Source organism: Pollicipes pollicipes, unplaced genomic scaffold (genome assembly GCF_011947565.3).
Source record: "Pollicipes pollicipes isolate AB1234 unplaced genomic scaffold, Ppol_2.1 Scaffold_4881;HRSCAF=5763_pilon_pilon_pilon, whole genome shotgun sequence".
In the NCBI taxonomy this organism is placed as follows: Eukaryota; Metazoa; Arthropoda; class Thecostraca; order Pollicipedomorpha; family Pollicipedidae; genus Pollicipes; species Pollicipes pollicipes.
Window position 1 is genome coordinate 31091411 of NW_023596576.1, and position 19333 is coordinate 31110743.

A 19333-nucleotide genomic window follows, 5' to 3' on the forward strand; every position below is an offset into this window, starting at 1 on the left:
CGCACGGCCGTCCACTCACCTCTGCGAGCCGGCCACGGCCCGCGCCAGCGGCGACTGGCGGAGCTGCCCGTTCACCGCCGTCAGCACCGACGTGATGGGCACCTGCGGCAGCGGAGCGGCCGGTCAGGACCACCGCCGCGCGCCGGCACGGCAGGATATGGCATGGGACGACATGGCACGACACGACACGGCACGGTATAGCAGGAAGAATCGGGGTGGACCACGGCACGGCACGGCACGGCACGGCACGGCACGACATGGCACTGCACGGCACAGCACGACGAATCGCGGCGGACCACCACACGGCACAGCACTGCACGGGGGCACCAAACAGCAGTGTTTCGAAGCGCCCCGAATCACAGCGCTGGGCATGACCAGAGGTGCCTTTTCGAGACGCAGGCGAACATATTGTCGGCAGCCTCATGGCCGGCCGGTTCGGTATTTTCGGAGTGGATTGCCCGGAGACTCAGGGAGATCTAAGTTTTTGTTTTCGACAAGTGCTTCTCGGAGTTGGTAATTTGAACGTCTAATGTTCTAAGACTGCTGCATTTGCCGTAATCCATCGGTTACATCAGAATATATTTAGGACATTCTGACGCAATATCAATGGCTCGACAGCATACTTCAGAACATTGCGCCATCTCCCATGTTTGGTTGTGACGGAAGCCAGACGTGTAACATTTACAAAACATATACATAACTTAACATTACATGTAAGCATACAGTGAGTGACGTGGCCAGAGATGACTCTAGCCTCTCATCGATTTTCAGGCTATCTGACAACTTTTGAATAGCAGCATATTACAATTTTGTACTGCCAGCACAGATCATACAGACAGATGAGATTAACCCTGGCAATGACGACTTTGATAGGTACAGACTATAAGTGAGAAGCAGATCTTAATCGAACTAAAGCAATCTAGGGGTGTAAGTATGTATTGGCCCTCCGGGCACGCACCTTGCTTCAAATTTATTAGTTCCAATGGTATGTACGCCAATAAGCGATGCCGCTAAAACTTTGACGCCATTTAAAAATTTGGGTACACACTCAGTACAGGTAGATCGAGAACGCAAGGCGTTGTCTTATGGGCATAACAAGCTTGGTGCCCAGCGGCACGCTAAGCTCCTTTTTTGCGAAAAAAAACTTTCGGTTGTGAGTGTGCCCTGCGCCCCTCTCATCGCAAAATTCTGCATACGGCCCTGAAGCAATCCAAACAGAAACAGAAAACTGCCGGATTTTGAGCTGTGTCTGCAGAGTTGCGGCCTTTGCTCTGAGGAGCCCAGAGTAGCATAGTTTGATTGCATAACCTTTTACCTCTATGTACGCATGCACATCTGAGTGCACACCCACCTCACGCACTTTCACAATGCGTTAGGGGGGCTTTTTGCAGTTTTTATTTATAAGAGTTTATTTATAAATTTATATCATATATTTACATCATATAAATGTAATCTTATATAGCTGTATATTATATAATTTTATATAGAATAAAATTATAATAACCATAAACTTACAAGAGTTAGGGGCAGTTAATTCCAGTATGACCGATCCCACGGGTTATGGCTGATCAGCCACTGCCACGTCTTTCGGCAAAGTGAGTTGGGAGTTCTTACTGTTCATAATCGACCTTCGACAACCCAGGAGCTACTGCATAAATGAGGTCATGAAGTAAGTATTGGCTATATTGGCAAAAGTCGACGTTTCAAACCGTGATCCTAGTCACGAGCGAACCACACAAGGTCACTGCAACTCTCTGGCTGAGCCGCCTACGTTTCTTGCAGCCCCTAACTCCCGATGCCCCAAGTATCGTGCGTCAGGTATTGGGATGCAAAGAGCTCGAATGATTATGTTCACATTTTCTAATGCCAGTGTCGACATGTATTTGGAGATCATTTTTGGTATTCACGTCTCCTGGTTAATCATCGTTTGTTGAACTTGTTGGCTCGCGACCACGGGCACAGCTTGAAATCGAGCGTTGTTACTTTTGTCCATGCTGACTCCATAATGTCATTCAAAGAGTACCTCTTGGTACATTATAGGTCGGGTATTGTTAGAATAAGAACTTACTGTCAAAATGCCGATAACCCACGAGTTTGTCGTTGGCGTCATTGGATCTCTAGGATCCACTCAGCTGTTAGGCTATACGGCGTCGCCCGCCTTTGGCCTGGGGGGGGGGGGGGGCGAAGTCGGGCACAGCGCGGAATCAAAAGGGCCTTTCTTGCTTATGTCAGGCATGACTTTCATTAATAAAACCACCCTTTTTCACACCCATACATGAGCACCATAAGCCTAATGCCATCTGGAGACCTGGGGGAGGGGGGGGAGGGGGGTAATGAAGCAAAAGCCCCCCAAAAGCTCTGTAATGGAGTAAAAGGGGGTGTAATTGAACCAAACGCTACAAGACGTTACCCGCTACAAAGAAAAATAGAAAGCACGGCTCAGCTATTGCATGGATCACTGGTAACGCGTGCCATTAACTGCGAGGCACGCAATTTGTTCTCACACATACCCCGTTGGTAAGCAAAAGCTGGGCGTATGTGGCCGGTGTTGTCGCCACCGCCGCCGCGGCTGTGCGATGCTGATCCTGCAATTGCTGTTGCAATTGCTGCAGCTGCTGCAGATTCTGTTGCCGCTGTTGCCGTTGCTGCTGCTGATGCTGTTGCTGCTGTTGCTGCTGCTGGTGTTGCTGTTGCTGGTGTTGCTGTTGCTGCAGCATGCCGGCGTTGAGTCGGTTTGTGACCCACTGCACCGCCTGCGAGCGGGACGACAGGTGGGCGGCAGCGGTGCCGTTCACGGCCGGCGTGCTGGCCGGCTGGCGAGCGGTCGACGTGCGGCCGACCGCCGCCGACACCGGCGTCACCTGGCTGCTGCTCGGCGGCGGCTGGCATTCCCAGAAGCTCGGCTTCGGCTGGTTGGTCAGCTTGAACTCGAATCGCTTGATAGGCCACCACGTCTGGAACTGGGTGCCGCTGGGGAAGTGGCGCTTCACGTCATCCAGGCTCACCACGTCGCAGGTGTCGCTCTGGAAGAGCTCGCTGCGGATGCCTTGCACCTTGCAGCATAGCTTCAGGTAAGCCAGGTCCCAGCCGGTCAGCTGCTCGGCCTTGTGCTTCAGGTGCTCCGTCTCGCCCTCGAAGTAGAAGAGTGGCACGAAACGCACATCACGCTTTTCACTGTTCACTTTTATCCGCTTTATAGTGAAGGGCACTACCGACTCACCGTTTATCCGCAAGAAACCGCACCGGTCGTCCGGTTTGCTCTGCATGTTCACCATCTTTCGCTCGCACAGCGCTAGGAAATCCGCAAACTGTTTGGCATCGTCCACTAGCACGATACAATCTTTGGGCGTGAACGCCTCACGCCCATAGTGATAGTCACAGTGTCGGTAGTTGATCTCATTCAGCAATTTCGCCTCGTTCTCTGTCACAAAATAGCTTTTGATTGAGGTGCAGTTGCACACGTCCATGGGAAGTTTCTGCAGGTAGGAGCTGAGGATCATCTTCTCCACGGCGCGGACCGGACAGTAGCGCTCGCCCTTGCGGAACAGGCAGGGCAGAGGCACACCGCCGACCTCGGACCAGCCGAACCTCAGCCGCACGCTGTCCGTATCTAGGACTTCCGGCGATGGCTCCGGGCTGGCCCTCTTCTGCCCGCCCGGACCCGCGAAGTAGCTGGTGATGTTGGCCTGCCCGGAAAGGCGTTGGCGCTGCGCCTGCAGCTGGGGCCGTTGCGCCTGCAGCTGCTGTTGCTGCAGCTGCTGCTGCGCCGCCTTCTGTCGGTGCTGCTCCACCATCCGAGCAGCCAGCTGGTTGATTTCGTCATCATCGGCCCGCGGCTCCTGCTTGACGCCGCAAGGAGCGGAAACCTCCATCCTAGAAAGGTCAAGAATTGATGTCACAGGGAACTGCGTTCAGCAAGCCGAAGATCTTCTACGCAATTCATGACGGCTGATTGTGCTTTCGAACACTGAGGCGATACAAGAATAGAGAATAACAACTTTGCCCCTCCCCCTCCCCCGAGGTTGAACCCAAACACCAGTTCCACTTGTCCAGCGAGCTCATAAAGTCATGATTATCACAGAGGCCGGCGACCAGTAGGACTGGGCGGGCCCTGCCGCATAGAAACACCCTCTGCCGGGCAGCGCACAGTGGACCAGATCGCTTTCAAAGCCGCAAATAATTTAAAAAGAACGGCAGAATGAGACACTCATGGATTCTGCGGCTCTTTTATGCGCCGAGCCCGATCAAGTAGCTTTTTTGGCTCACAGGTTGCAAGGGTCTCGGTATGTTGGTCCGGTGTTTTAGAACGCGTGGACTGCAAATGGCCATGCAGCAGGAACCCGGGGAAAGGATGAACTAATAAAGCAAACGGTATGTGATAATGCCCCTCACTATCGTTTAGCCATCAACTGAGTCAAGGCCGCAAAACAGAAACCAGTGAGTTGCTTGTCGTGAAATGAACCCAACGGCATCCAAGCTAAAAAATACGAGCCAAGCGGTGGCCTTTTAAGGCCAATGTGATGGTAAGAGTTGTAAAGAAAATTGCAAACTATATGTTCTTCCGTTCAAAGCAATAACTCGAGTAGATAGACACACCGGATGATAGCCGGAGGACTGCATACAACATTGAACTCATTGGAACACTGAAATCCACTCGCGACAAACTGATAACGCCCCGTTGACCAAATTCGACAGCACGTCTGCACACCATAAAAGCTTTCGGCTGGAATGGTATTTGGGTGTGCTAAGCAGACATAAACTGACACAGTGCACTGGAAATACAGTATCAGCGACCCAATCGACCCACACATGGCACAGTCTCTCGAAGACAGCAGATGCCAGCAGAGTTCAACTGTGGTCAGTGACCTCATATGTTTTCAGGGCACACGTATTTCGACAACAGCGGTCATCTTCAGCGGTGTTCCTGCCGTTGATTGAGGGTTTTGGTGGTTGGTTCTGCCTGCATACACACAAAACGGACGCAACTACACAACTGTACCGTACCATTCACTACGTCTTGCGCCTTGTCACGTTACATTTTACAAGTCTTAATTAGAGGGCCAACATATCTCTCGTTGGTCTCTTGTCCTCTGCACACCTTGCCCGAGTTATTTCCTAAGCCTTGTCACTGGAGCCTGATTCGGCTGAGTCTTTGTGTTTGCAAACTTCAGTTCGGACAGCTGCTTGACGGGTCGCAACGGTCTGCTTGAGGTGGATGCGTATCCGGTACCACTGTCATCCGCGCGTGCAGTGCACCATCCAGCTTATTTCTTTGCTGACTGAGACAACACTCACTGTGTCGTCTAGCACTTTTGTCGCCAAATCGTCTGCGATGTAGGAACTTCTGCAGGTAAATCTTGCACCGTCTCAGTTCACCACCCAATGACTGTGCTCCCCTCTTCCGTGTCAGAAAGCTAGATGAGTCAGATCAAGCAGTCAGATGAGGTATTGGTAGCAACTTCACTTTGCTGAATAAATTCGAAGATCTCGCTCTTGCTCTCTCCCGGAGACTAGCAGCGCAGGGGTGCACAGGAATGACTAAGCCCTGCCGATATGTACGTGATGTTTACAAAATGCTGCCGGCCGTGAGTGATTATTTGTTCTATCCTCGCGTTGCGTCTCCGTACAGAGGCAATACGCTGGTGACTGGTGTGGAACATGACGTAATTCGCTGCGCTTATTTCAAACTTTAAGCATGATTTCGCCGACGTATGGATAACGAAAAGCCAAAGTGGGCAGCAGGCAGAGTGGACAAGGCCGTGGTTCGCCACCTCAAACTTTTTGGGAGGCCCATTTTTCAAACTAAAGGCATTGTAGCCACCCGAAGTTATAAAAATCCAACTAGACCACCGCCAGTGTAGCATCCTGCCTGATCCTCCACCATAGCATACTGTTCTGGATTAAAAGGCTCAGGAGGCCTTTTCTGGAGCAGGTGCCCCTACTTTGGGATAGCGGAACCATTCGATGGACAACCAGAAGGCCCCATCCTGGATTGACATTTCTGTACTTGAAACTGTACATGGTTTCAGTGTTCGTGGTCTCTGGCCGAGTTAGACACCCCCATTGTCTCAGGGGTCCCCAAAAACTGTACAAACTGCGTCATGTCCCCCCCCCCCCTTTAATACGACACCGTCCAAGATCCCCGGCCCGTGGGAGGCTTCATTTTGTCCACAACGCCTCCGGAACACCCTGCCTTAACTCATAATCCGTGGCACCGCCCTGGCAGCAGACATATGTACCTGCTCACTAGCATCTCCCCTTCCCAAAAATTGGCTTTTTCGAATAAGTTCCAGGATTTTTTTTTCGCTTGCTCTAGGAAACGTTATGCAACACAATAGTTGGATGCCTCAAGCCCCAAGGGACAGGGCGATGTATCCACATCTGGGATGGAGGGCGAAGGCTTGACGAAGGACACCCAAACTGATGGGCCCAATGTTTCAGCCAGCCAGAGCCTTGGAGAGGGAGGGGCATAACGTTGCCAAAGGGCCCCTGATAGTTCAAGCCGCTCCTCCCCCCCCCCCCCACATAAAAAATAATCGAATATGGCTCATTTGTTCATGAGGGCGAATTTTGTTACATTTTTCGTTTTTACCTTCTATTATTGGAGAAGAACCCAGAAGCTACCGCGAGATCAATCCAGCCTGAATTTGGACGTCAATCAACTGAAGAAATCATGTGTTAAACAGCCGTATGAAATAAATTACCGACGCCAGTCGTTTTACAATGGTTCAGTGAAATTTCCCAAATCGACAGACTCAGAACCTTTGTCAGAACCTGATCTGAGCTGCAGAGATATAAGGACCCCGCGAAAGTACATCCAAATGGATCAACACTTTGTATTAACATGGCCATGCCATGCTTGTCTGGAAATGTTCAAAACTCAGTTCGAACTGATCAGTAATGTTAACCATGTAACGAAGTTTTGAGCATGCGCGCTCACAAATCTAAGCAAAAAAAAAAACACCTACACCAGGCGTTACAGTCTCCGTAGGTCGCGCAGCATCGGCCTCGTAGCTAACACTAGGTCGTGACCAACGGGTGGACGACAATGATGACACAGTTAACACAAGAACCTTTGACGGCTTTAGCACTTCAAACCGTGCATTTAGAAGACAGCCGGGCGTACATTTCACCTGTGCGATTTTTAAATTGATGAACTAAACCGATTGGCCTTTACAGCACCACGAAGTGGTGCTGGAATCTGGTGGTAGAACTGGAGGCGTAAAGGTAGAATCTCCATGCTTCGTGTTGCTTTCACAGTTAATCTGTCCCAAGGACAGCCGTCAAGTTGTTAGCAGATACGATCAGCATAGCCTTTGAACGGTGCGAATTAATTTTCTAAGACATTTGAAAGCATTTTTTCACGACGGTCGCTCTCGCCCGCGCGGGACCCGCCCGGTTTTACGGAAATTGTAACCCAGGTTATCGCTGTCCTTGGTTCCCAGATTGCGGGTGTGCAGGTTCAAACCTTTTGATTATTGGTCTCACTTGTTCATTCTGAAAAACAATAAACGTTCTCAGAACATGGAATGGCCTCGTTCGTTTCTTAACTCATTTCGGTCCGCTCTTTCAACGCTAATAATGAAATTCCCTGTTTCTTTCTGGGAATGCGCCCCTCTCCCCATGAAAATAGCTCTAGAGGCAGGTTACAGGTTCCGGTATAGGGATGAAGGGCCATTCCGTCCACCGCGGGGTGGCTTCCAGCAGCCATTCTGGCCATATTGGCGGGATTCCCTGGCCGATTCAGAGGTCCTTAGAGATATACATCATGTCACATTGGTCCCCTCCCTGACGCGGAAGGCCTTCTGACCCGCGTAGACCGTAGTTGATCCCTGACCGACGCAGGAACCCCCATTGACGCAACAACAGTCCTGATCGCCGCAGGTGGTCCAACAATTGACTCTTAGACCCCAGTTCAGCTCAACGGGCCCATGCTGGAGTTGGGTTGAAGGGCCCGCCGTTCGGTACTGAGATCCCTGGCTGGGACAGAAACCGTCTATTTCCTTAACGTCATTAATCATCATGAGCAGTCATGCTTTCTTTCACTGTAAGCGGGCCCGGACCAACGTTAAAGGCCTTTGTGATTCGAGGTCCCGTCCCCATCCGTGTTGAGCACATCTTTCTCTAACCGACTCAAGGTCCTCGTTAACACAGAATACCACGTTCGGTACTGAGGCCCCTGACCAATAAAGGAGCCCCACATCGTTGCAGGGGCCAAGACCAAGGTAAATCGCGGGCTCGGCCGTGTCCCTGCTTGGGAAATGGGCCCGAGCTCAGCCCAGACCGACACGGAGCCGACTGTTCGTTGCTAGTGATCTCTGGCCGAAACAAAGAACTGCTCTCTCTCTCTTAGGGTTCCAGTTGGCGCAAGAGGCTTTCCGACATTTCAGATCACGGCCCTATGCCCCCCCCCCCCCCCATCATGTTAGGAACCTCGAACACTGCAAATCGCGGGCCCCGGCGTTGTTCCTACTAAGAGAAGTGTCAGACACAAGGCCCAAGAGCGGACGTAGCCAAGGACCTCCACTCCATTTCGGTCAGGATCCCGATAAACCGAACTGGAGTCACCTGCCAATTATTGGACCCCTGTGTCGGTAAGCGATCCTTTAGTGTTCATGAGGCCCCTGCGTCTATCCGGGATAAGCTACTCCAGTCAAAGGGCCTTCCGCGCCAGGGAGGGGACCGATGCATGATGCACCCCTCTTGGGCCCTCCCAATCGACCAGGGGGACCCGGCCACCGTATCTTCAGAACAGTAGCTGGCAAGTACCCTGGGTGGCGGGTTGGAACGGAAATCCCCCCTTCAACCCTTGACCGGGAAAGACAAGGGGGCCCTAGTGTTCTACTTACGGGGCTACCTGTCCGCGAAAGGTAAGGGGCCTCCTTAGTGTTCAACCCATTGTGCCCCTCAAGAACTCTTTCGTCGGTATGAAGACAAATGAAGAAAACTGGGACCCCTCGACATAAAAAGGGGCCAAATCTGATGATTTTTCGGGTCACTTTTTCACGGGAACCCTTATCAAGCTATGTGCCGTCCTTATCCCTTTTCTCGGCGTAGGTGTTCAGATGTACCCTTTCCGGACCTACGATGCCCACTTTCTCAGTATTAAGCGTGTCATTTCACGATTTAAGAACAGCCCTTCTTGCGTCTACAAGGGGCCCTTCGCACACCTGAGAGGACCCTTTAAGTGCTCACGATGGGCCCCACCCAGACCCGAGAAGGAAGACCTTTTCAGACCGGAAAAGGCTCCCTCCCGCGCTTGAAACCGTTAAAGAGGTTTCCTTCCTTAATATTGGTCCTTTCCGGACTTCAGATGGGCTCTCTACACTTACTCGGATGGCACACAATAACAAGTCTCTTCCACAAACCCGCCAGGGGCCATTTGGGTCACCCGAAATATGGGGAAACAGGTAGTTTTGGCTCTTACCTCATACGTGGGGGACAGTTTGTCTCACGGATACACCACCATTGGCTTTCTGCGCCTACGATGGGCCCCATTCCAGACCATAGATGGGATGTTCTTCTCTGTTTCTCAGCCTTTGCTGGGTCCCTACCTGACTTAACAAGAGCCGTTTCTGAATTTATGATGGACCCTTTCCAGACCTGAGACCCACCTTTACGACCCTAATTAGCTCTGTAAACAAATCCACGCATTAAATATTGATCCCGTCCTCAAACACTTTCCGGAGGACTCTTTCAGCTCACATAACGTCAGCCTTACGTATCGTCATTGTTCATGACGCCGTAGAGGTGACCTAGCCAGGATATGGCCATGTGAAAGGCGAGATCATATTTTGGGCTCGATTTCGTAGCACATAATTAGAGGATTATTGGATAAGGTCGTTTTATCTAGGATCATTCAAGTGATACCCATAAGGGCTCTTTCAGGGCGTTTCATAGACCTCCAGTGTAGCCGCCTCTTCACTCCCATCCCATCCCGTGGCTGTCGTGATATATCATAATCAAAACAAACAAAACGCAAAGCGCAAAAGGTACCGGTCAAGGCATATAATATATATATATATATATATATATATATATATATATATATATATATATGCGAGTGTGTGTCTCCGTTGTGGGTTCATCCAGTTAGCTAATTTCATTTTACACATACGTAGGAAGTTAAAACATTCCTACGGGCTTGGCCCACCCACAGATTTTGGGTTACTTCCCTAAAGTTGTGTTGCGAGATCCTGGACTGAGTTACCGCATCTGTCTTCTCATTAGTTGTTTACGCGTTAAGCCGCCAAATCTTGGCAGCATTGTGTTAACATGGGCGCAGCCTATCGGGGGCATCGTGGTGGCATTACCACCAAATGTATGTGCCAATGTGTTCAAGCATTGTCGACTAGGCGATCCGAAAACTGAGTCGATAAATCCCTGATAGTCATTTCCCGACAGACTCACCGCGCTGACGCAGCGTTTTGGCTGGTCAACGTACTGAACATCAGCGCGAGACGGCCGTGCCACTCCGCGCCACAGCTGCGCGTGGAACGGTCCCACTGCCAACATATTTCGTTCAAGGACGTCGTGAAAGTACGGCGCAATACTCAGGACCGTTCCGTGCGCGAGTTATGGATCGGGTCACGAGGACCGTTCCGCGCGTAGCACGGTAAGACGCACCGGCCACATAACATCGACGTCGTGTGCCGTTATATTGTAACGTGGCCCTCTAAGTCAAAGGCATGATTCGACTGCCATTCGACCGGGATAGACATACCACAACTTTATCATTCAGGATGACAGAATGGCTTGCAAAACAGTTAATGATGTTAACGATAACCGACCTTCCATTATTCTGGAATACTGGCTAAACGTTATCAGGTATACTTGCGTTATGCCCACAAAACTAGACGTTTCAAGATTTGCTGATGGTCAGATCATAAGCGTCAACTGCAACGTTTAGTTTTGACAATACAACATATATTGACCAGCTTTATGACGTATATAACCTGTACCTATGATGTAGGCTATTCAGGTTGATAATGTAACATTGATAAACCCGTACCCCTCGATACATCGGTCACACCTTAGGTAGGTTACTTTGAGAATAAGAACTCCATACTAAAAATGCCAGGAAACCCAAAGCTGCAGGCCTTCTCCTGCCAATATCAAATATAATTGAAATGTAGCATGTCACGTTTAGCGACAGACGCAGTGCGTCGGCTGCTCTGATCAGATGGCAAAGCCAACTGCATCTGTGCGTACGCGTTCGTAGTTGTGCGCATCGTCATGCTAATATAGTGCGCAATGACCTTTTTGCATCGAAACGATATCAAAATACTATACGTTCTGCACGACATGGCGTATTTTGGACACGTGCAGAAGCAAATGAACAGAACCATGAACAACGTCGTTCAGTGATTCGGCATTAATGGAACCATATGTGTCGCCCAACCTTGTCTATTCCAAGACACACAAATCATCTATCAACTGCAACGACCCCGTCGATTACACATTCCTTCACTTCACCACATGACACACACACATGTACGGGTACACCAAGTCCCTGTGATTTGGGGAATCACATGGACTGGAGGGACATAATGGCATTGTGGGTTCAATCTGCGATCTATAGAGAAACCTCACCTTCAAAGTGTGCGGTATAAAACAACTTTTAAATGCGCATGTGCAACCAAAATTGGAGACCCATTTGCAAAAATTGAACAAACATGTTCCTAATCCTCCTGTGGCTCACAACTCACGTCACTCACGACTACTCGGAAGTTTTAACTGCATCTTTCCTGGGGCAAACACAAGATCATAGTAAAAACAACTTTTCACCTCTATCAAGTGCGAGCAACGCTAACCACAGTAGGAAACGAGTTTCACCATTCGAATTACCACTGGAACTGCAATTTCGCATCGCATCGGTGATTAGGTTCAAGCGCTGGCGGGTTTCGTTCAAACACCAAAACGAGGGGTTGTGCACCAGAATAGATGCTGCCCAACAGCCCCTTTGATGAGAGTACATTTCAGCTTGAATGAGACGGCAATGCTTCATTTGTTCCGCTTGAACTCAAACGCGTCCTGGCTACGAACGCGGCGGTTCAGGCGTGCGTACTTATCACACGTTCACTTCGCTGCTCCTTTCAGGTGGCCCCACGATGTCCAGGATTTCATTTCCTTCGCTCCCGCGTCATGACCGACATTTGTCAACTAGAGACGTGGGGAAATCCACAAACAGCACTTGCAATACCGCTGAGTATATAACTCATGTTCCAGCGTGGCTGTGCTGCCACACATGATGGCAAATTCGACAGCCAGACAGGGAGTCATTCTTTTCTTAGCCTCCCCTTCCTCGAACTCGAATCGTACACGTGCTCCTCGGCGATGGTGTTCCCAGCGGGTTTCGTGGTGGCAACATCGCCCTCGTTGGCGCAGGACACACCTGCCTTCAGTTCCGCAACTCTTCTCGTTGGTAATCATACTGGGGCTACGACGGACGGTGACGCACTCCTGCTGCACTCTTCACAGGTCGAGAACACGACTAGGTCGCTAGAGCGATCGCTCTACCGGGTTGTTCGATCATGGGCGTTATAGGCTGCACTCTCCAACCAGTCCTACTGAGAACATCAGCCTTCATCTTGGCCAAACACACACGGGAATATACTTGGTCGAACGCAAAATCTTCGAGTCAGTTAAGATCGCTTAGCGAGGTTAAGCCATCTCCGGTTACTAAAATCGATGCGTGCAATGAAGGACCTACCAGAAAGAGCATCCCTCATCTGAGTTTTTGGTTGACTTGAGTTACCACTCGACATCGTACAAACATCGCAAGCAAGCAGACAATAATTTTGAACATAATTCTTACCTTTGATGACTTCTATGCTATCTCGGTGATAAAGTCCACTCCATTTCATAGAATCACCTCATTCACACGAAATATTTCCCCACATCACAGACCGATTCCATCCAGACGCGCCGGCAGTGACTTGGGAGCTGCCCTCAAGCGACATAATTGTCCCCGCCCCCTATCGCACCCTATTGGTTCCCGGAAAACAGCCCGGCACATGCTGCGTCCTCATTGGTTCACATTTTGTTATCTCTGCGCAGAGGCTAGGTGCCGTGGAGGCGTAAATGCTATCTGAATACACGAGCGTCGTATTCTGGAGCCCTGCTCAGCGGCTATTATGCTTATCTCTGATTGGCTCCCGTTGATTCCTAGCCTCTACGTGGGTGAAAACTTGGTGGTGGGAGAGAGGTTGAGGAGAGAGTACGCTCTCCGCTCTCAGGGGAAACAGCTGACGCCATGACTCAGCCGTGACGCAAATGCCGGCGGGTTTCCGAAGCGCTGCGCGCGGAACGGTCCCAGGTGGAGACCACTAGTTCTGAGGGTCAAACGGTATCACGGGCACGGACTTTGAACCCAGCGTGGGATCCGTGTTCTCCTCGAATGGCAACTGCAATATTGGTGTTGAACAAACGGCGCAAATTGATGCAGTGAGCGGCCCACAGGCGCAGCCATGGATAGAGCGGGGTGCCCCTCCACGTCCCTTGGGCCCGCATTTTTCGTTTTCACCATAGATGCCTGTGACAGATAGTTAAACAAAGTTGGAAAAAGTGGTGCATTGCCGTCTCACGGAGCTCCAGCCCGCCCCTCACGCGCCCTTGTAGTCCGGACCACGCCCCTGTAACAGGCGACAGTCCAACAGCTCTCCTGTAAAGATAACAAAATACTCCCGGAACTAGCAGCGTACATTAGCTTGGACAGTTTCCTGTGCTGGCGCGGAGCGTTTCTCCATTTCAACTCATAGGCAAATCATTACAGCATCGGATATGAAGTAGGACAAGCCTTGAACGTATCGAACGACTGGGTTACTGCGGCTGGCGTCGTTGTCTTTTCATCCTCGAAAGGTAAGGCGCTTGCGCACCACAGCACAGCATTTTGTTGTGGATTTCACTAACATCCGGTCAGAAATTGGGGTTCGAGTAATATTTAAAACGTGCCCAGGTGGCCTTGGATATCCTTCGCTCAGGTGGGGAGGCGGACAATTTGCCCCCCGCCCCTTAGATCTCAGGAACTAAGAGAGCTAGAGATACCAAATTCACAGAGTGTATTGGCCTGTACGTGACCTCACGCAGGTCGAAGTGTGAGATTCCTAAGTCATGACCTTCGGGTCAAATAAGGTCAACTAAGATCAAACTCCAGGCTGGTCTCTGAAGTGCCCGCAAAACCTAGATACCTGTCCTAAGCAGAAGTTTAACGGCTCATTCAATGTCAGTGATCTTGTTTGACCTTTCAGAGGTAATGGCTACAAAAATCATACCAGACTGCTTTGAGTTTGCATTTGAATGAGCGACGACGATTACGCTAGGCAGTGTGTTCCTGAAAAAAAATGTTGAGCTGGGTCACTTAAGGTTGGTGAGGTTTCCTGACCATAAAGAAGTCCATGAAAGATTAGTATGCGGTTCCTGTTGTCAATAAACTTAAAACAAGCACCGGAAACAACCCCACACAGCAATCCCTAGAGCACTACAACAAGTTGGTTTTAAACTTGGTCTGGCCTTTACGTCTTACCCTAGGTCAATGGAATTTGTTTATTCAATTTTTGTGCTACCTAGGAATGCATCTCTGAGATGTATGGCTCCGTTGAACACTGGGTTGTTGCATTAGATTAAGCGACTCCCTAGAAATTGACTTCGCTGAATCCGTGAACTGACTTTGACCTGCCGTAGGTCAGCGACCTTACAAGGTAAATCTAGATCTTTGATACCAAACGGTCCGCTATTCAATTGTCTACAGCTATGCGAAAGTTGGTGCGGCCACGCCGCGCTGTTCAGAAATTGTTCTGGAAAACCTTCGGGAGGGGGCAAATTGCCCCCGCCCACGCGGTACCCATGTTAAATGGCAAAATAATTTTCTGAGCAGCCCAAAACATTTGTAATTTTTTTAGATAAACAGGTAAGTTTGCAAATCAATGGCCGTAATTTTCTAGACCTATTTGACAATAGCTAGTTCTGTTATTTTCGTAGGATATATCAGGCTTCGATTTAACGATGAACGATGCTCCAAACTAATCATTTCTAGAACGAAGAAAACACTGGAATCCACGTGGGCAGCTTCTTGGGCAGAGTCTACACAAACCAGCGCATTACGAAATCGTCGTTCGTGCAAGGTAAGTTTTGTCTCACTGTGCCGTACAACTACGATATGAATGTTGCTAGATTGTGTGTAGGCTACACTTTGTCCAGCGCCAATCAGCCCCATTGAAGTCAATATTTTGCACACATGTTTCGACGCAAGGATCAATTGACAGGAAAAAGGAGGAGGATTTGATATGAATCAGGACGATTTGCATACACTTTCAACTTAAGTGTTTCATAAATATTGTTTTCTAAACCCTATCCATTTCAAGCACGAGTTGGGTCAGTATCGAAAGCCCTAATGATCGCGACCACTAATGCACCGTAACGCCTGATGTATCAAAACCGCTAATGCTTCATAACGCCTAATGTACGTAGCACCTAATGTGTCATAACCCCTAAGGTATCGCCACTCCTAATATATCGTAACGCCTAATGTATCGCAACTTCAGATGTACCATTACACTAATGTGTCATAAGATCTAACGTATCGTAATCCCTAATGCTCGTAGCCTTTAATGAGTCACAACTCCTAATATATCATACTACCTAATGTAGCATAACGCCTAGCGTTTCATAACGCCTGATGTGCCGTAAAGCCTAACGTATCGTAATACCTAATGTTCACAACCTCTAATGTATCACAACTCCTAAAATATCATAACACCTAATGTACTGTAAGACCGTTTATGTATGGATTTATATTAGACCGTATTATTATTATATTATATAAAACCGTAAGATAGTGTATCATAACCCCTAATGTTTGTGACCCCTATGTGAGTTGACGGCAGTAGGTTTGTCGTACGCGATTCTGACCCGCACAGCTGGGCAACACGCAGTCCCCTAAAGTCTACCGAACCAGTCGCCAGTGCTCCGAAGCCACCGCAGTCACGTTGGAACAGTGCCCGTATTGTCCGGGACGGTTGAGAACCCCGATAAGTTGAGAGTGAGTTATACACAAAATGTGGGTGTTTGGTCGCAGGGGTATACTGTGCTGTTACCAGGTGTTACGAAGCATTAGCGGTTTTGATACATTAAGCGTTACGATACACTAGTGGTTACAAACATAAGGACTTCCGATAATGATCCGGTTATCATTCCACACTTCTGTCCCAGGTTGGTAAATTTTAGCCATGTTATATACTAGTGGTATCGCTTTCGAAAATCGGTTAGGGGCTCAGCTGAGGACGTTGAACTGATGTGCTCACAAGACCTCATTTTTACCCGGATTTCAGCAAAAATAATTTTCTTCGTCGATGTTAGAATTTAAAGGAAGGTTTTTGTAGACTTAAAATTGTTTACATTCGGAGGAATGACACTCCATTTCGAGTTAACATGAAGCTGGGGGGAGGGGGATTATCAGAAAAATATGCCCAATGTCATGCAATGGGTTATTGAAACTGGGTCTCGGCCAACAGCAGACTGTAGGTACCAGCACCACCATTCGGCCATGCAAGATATGTGAAAAGCGTGACTCAGGTTCAAATACTGATCAACCGTTTCCCTGTCCTGCAGCTTCCTCACTTTCATGCCACCCTCTACTTTTTTCTGACTTTCATACAAGGGGCACTGAGAACGGATTTTTCATCAATCCCTAATAATATTCTTGTACTCCATTGCACTTCTCAGAGCACATCGGCTTGGAAAGCACAAAAATAAATATGACAAGAATAAAAAATGAGTTTTCGGACAGTACTCAGCTTGCCTTGTCTTCCAGTACAAAATGCGCCACAAATGCCCGCGTGATATAGTAGACTTCAGTGGAAGCTCAGATGTGGTCGAAAGGGTTGAAAATCGCCAGCCCTCGCCAGCGTCGTCAGCTGATATTAGGGGTTACGATACGTTAGGGGTTATGATCCACTAGGTGTTATGACACATTAGGATTTATGATACATTAAGAGTTGCGATACATTAGAGGTTACGAACATTAGGCGTTATGATACGCTAGGCGCTATGAAGCATTAATGGTTTTGATACAATAGGCGTTCTGATACATTAGGCGCTGTGATATATCAGGAGTTGCAATACATTAGGGGCTGTGAAACATTGGGTGATATGATACACTAGGCTTAATGATACATTAGGTGTAACGACACATTAGGGATTATGATATATTAGAGGTTATGAACATTGGGCTTTGTGATACGTTAGGAGTTACGAACATAAGGGGATATGGTGCATTAGGGGACACATAAGTACTTGTGATACATGAGGTGTTTCTTAGGTGTTATGATACATTAGTGGTTATGAACATTGGGTGTTGCGATAATCCCCCCACGAGTTACCAGAGGGACAATTTTTATCCCAGTTTCGGTTGTCCTTCAATAACAACGCTTGCAGTGACAACCTAGCTATGTATGTAAGCTAGTAAGGAGTCAGGTATCACTGCTTGATCAGTGGCAGATCTAGATAAAAGTTAAAGGACGGGCACATTAATATTTGGGGGTCTTCCAGGTTGGGAAAGAGCCTTCTATAGTACCGACCAAAAGTGCAGATTTCCCATTTTAGTTCAGAGTTGGAGGCTTAGCCAGAAGCAAAATGTTATCACATAAGTTAAGTAGGATTAAGCAGGGTAGCTGCTGCCCTCATCGCTCTTCTCCAGAAACGCTAAGCATTGTAATAACGGTATTATCCCTGCGCTGGCGATTGCAGATCTTCTTGGTTCAAATCGGTGAGATTTGGCTCGTTTTTCAAGATCATTACACGTGAGGCGTCACGGTCTTATCCACAGGTTGATGAACTTCTTTTTTAGTGCCGCCGCCGGATTACGGGTATCCACAAATAAAAGAGAGCCCCCTAGGCGGTAGCCAAATTATGCGTGAAATGCCGTGGTAATCGTCCTGTGTCAACGTGCGTCTTCATGCGTCGTTATTATGGAGAGTAGGAACGCGCGGCGCCATAAGCTGTTTAGAGAATGGCAGGCCAGTATCCGCAGTGGGTCCTCGCCGTCGAGCGAGTGTCACCAGGCTAAAGGGGATTCCCATTTAATTCCGGTCCTGCTGATGCCTCCATCTCTCTTGCAGTGTAACTCAAATTCCACATGCGTGTATTCCTAGGAGCACAAATAATGCCGAAGCTGGTAATGCTTCTGGAATGCAAAGCCATCTGTCAGCTATCTTATGCGCAGGTGAACCGAACTTGTTGCGAATTAATTGGAAAACATGACCAAGCACGTGATGGCTTCTACGAATTCGGTGTTATACCAGAGCTAATGTGGTTAAAAAATATCCAGCATGCATGCATCACTAATTCAATGCTGTTGAATTCGTATCTCGACTAGAATAAGGACCTCCTCTCAGTTGTGGCGAGATACTGTCCCCAGCAACAACAGGGACCACGGTGGCCTCCTCTCAGTTCGAAGTGGCCTTCTGTTAGCCGGACCGTGACAGCATTACGAAAACAATCCGCCATGGTGAGGGCCTCTTTTAGTATCAAAGACCCCACTAACTATCGAATGTATCCGTGGTGCAGGGCGGCGGTCTTCTCTCAGTCATGGCAAAGGCCTTTCACTGTGTTTTGGCTCTCCATCACACTGGATCCTTACCATATGGGGAGCTCCTCTCATTTCTGATGAACGCTTTTGGAAACCAATGGGACTTCGCCTTGGTCGGAGCATGGTTCTCCTGGTGCACGGCGGCCTGAAGGCATCCAACTTGTCCGTCCTGAATGCTCAGGAAGCAGCTGTCATGACGTTGATCCTGACTTCAATGTCCGCCCCGGTGGCTCAGTTGGTTAGAGCGCCTGCCTTCCGGTCCACCCACCCGCGACCGAGTGGGTTTAAGTCGCTCACACACACATGCGTTCTATTCATGTATTCACATATCATGGTATCCCATTACTGTATTCATGTATCATGCATATTCATGTATCGCTCGCTCGCTCGCGCTCGCTATTTGCCCTTGGTAGGGTACGGCCTGCGGTCGGTGGCAGCGGCCGCGCTTAGGTCAGTTGACGTCAGAGGGCAGCACGGACCGTGCCGAGCATTGTAGCTACTCTTAAACATTCGTCACTAAGCATTCGCCGTTGATCTGGCATTGCGCGATCGGGTGGTAGGGATCAGGGCTCACACAACAAAAGCACTGCTTAGCATGAGGTCGGATCCTAGAAATCCCTGTATCCAAAAGGTTCGGATTAAGTCTTAAAAAAACGAAAACCTACCTGTGTGGCTAAGCCGTCCGCTGTACTGAGTTGGGGCCTCTTACCCATGTCATGCACTCCTGTCTTATCCTGGCTCTTAACC

General features: G+C 49.1%; 1 protein-coding gene across 2 annotated transcripts; it reads right to left on the bottom strand.

Annotated features, from left to right (window-relative positions):
* LOC119099923 (uncharacterized) lies at nt 1–12932 on the bottom strand. 2 transcript variants are annotated; one of them, XM_037223013.1, is made up of 3 exons: nt 12818–12932; nt 2511–3873; nt 1–102 (listed from the first exon to the last, which is right to left on the bottom strand). In XM_037223013.1, the coding sequence occupies exons 2-3, from the start codon at nt 3870–3872 to the stop codon at nt 16–18; spliced, it is 1449 nt and encodes a 482-aa protein (XP_037078908.1). In that variant the 5' UTR covers nt 3873; nt 12818–12932; the 3' UTR covers nt 1–15. The 2 variants fall into 2 exon arrangements, with proteins under 2 accessions (XP_037078908.1, XP_037078909.1); XM_037223014.1 differs by lacking the exon at nt 1–102 and adding an exon at nt 2078–2165.
* Nucleotides 12933–19333: the final 6401 nt, after the last annotated feature.

Bases quoted from the DNA above. Each gene is read 5' to 3' on its own strand.
- LOC119099923 (XM_037223013.1), bottom strand. From the start codon at position 3,872: ATGGAGGTTTCCGCTCCTTGCGGCGTCAAGCAGGAGCCGCGGGCCGAT. The intron at 103-2,510 runs GTATGTGTGAGA...CCGCTGCCGCAG, and splicing joins AGCTTTTGCTTACCAACGGG to GTGCCCATCACGTCGGTGCT.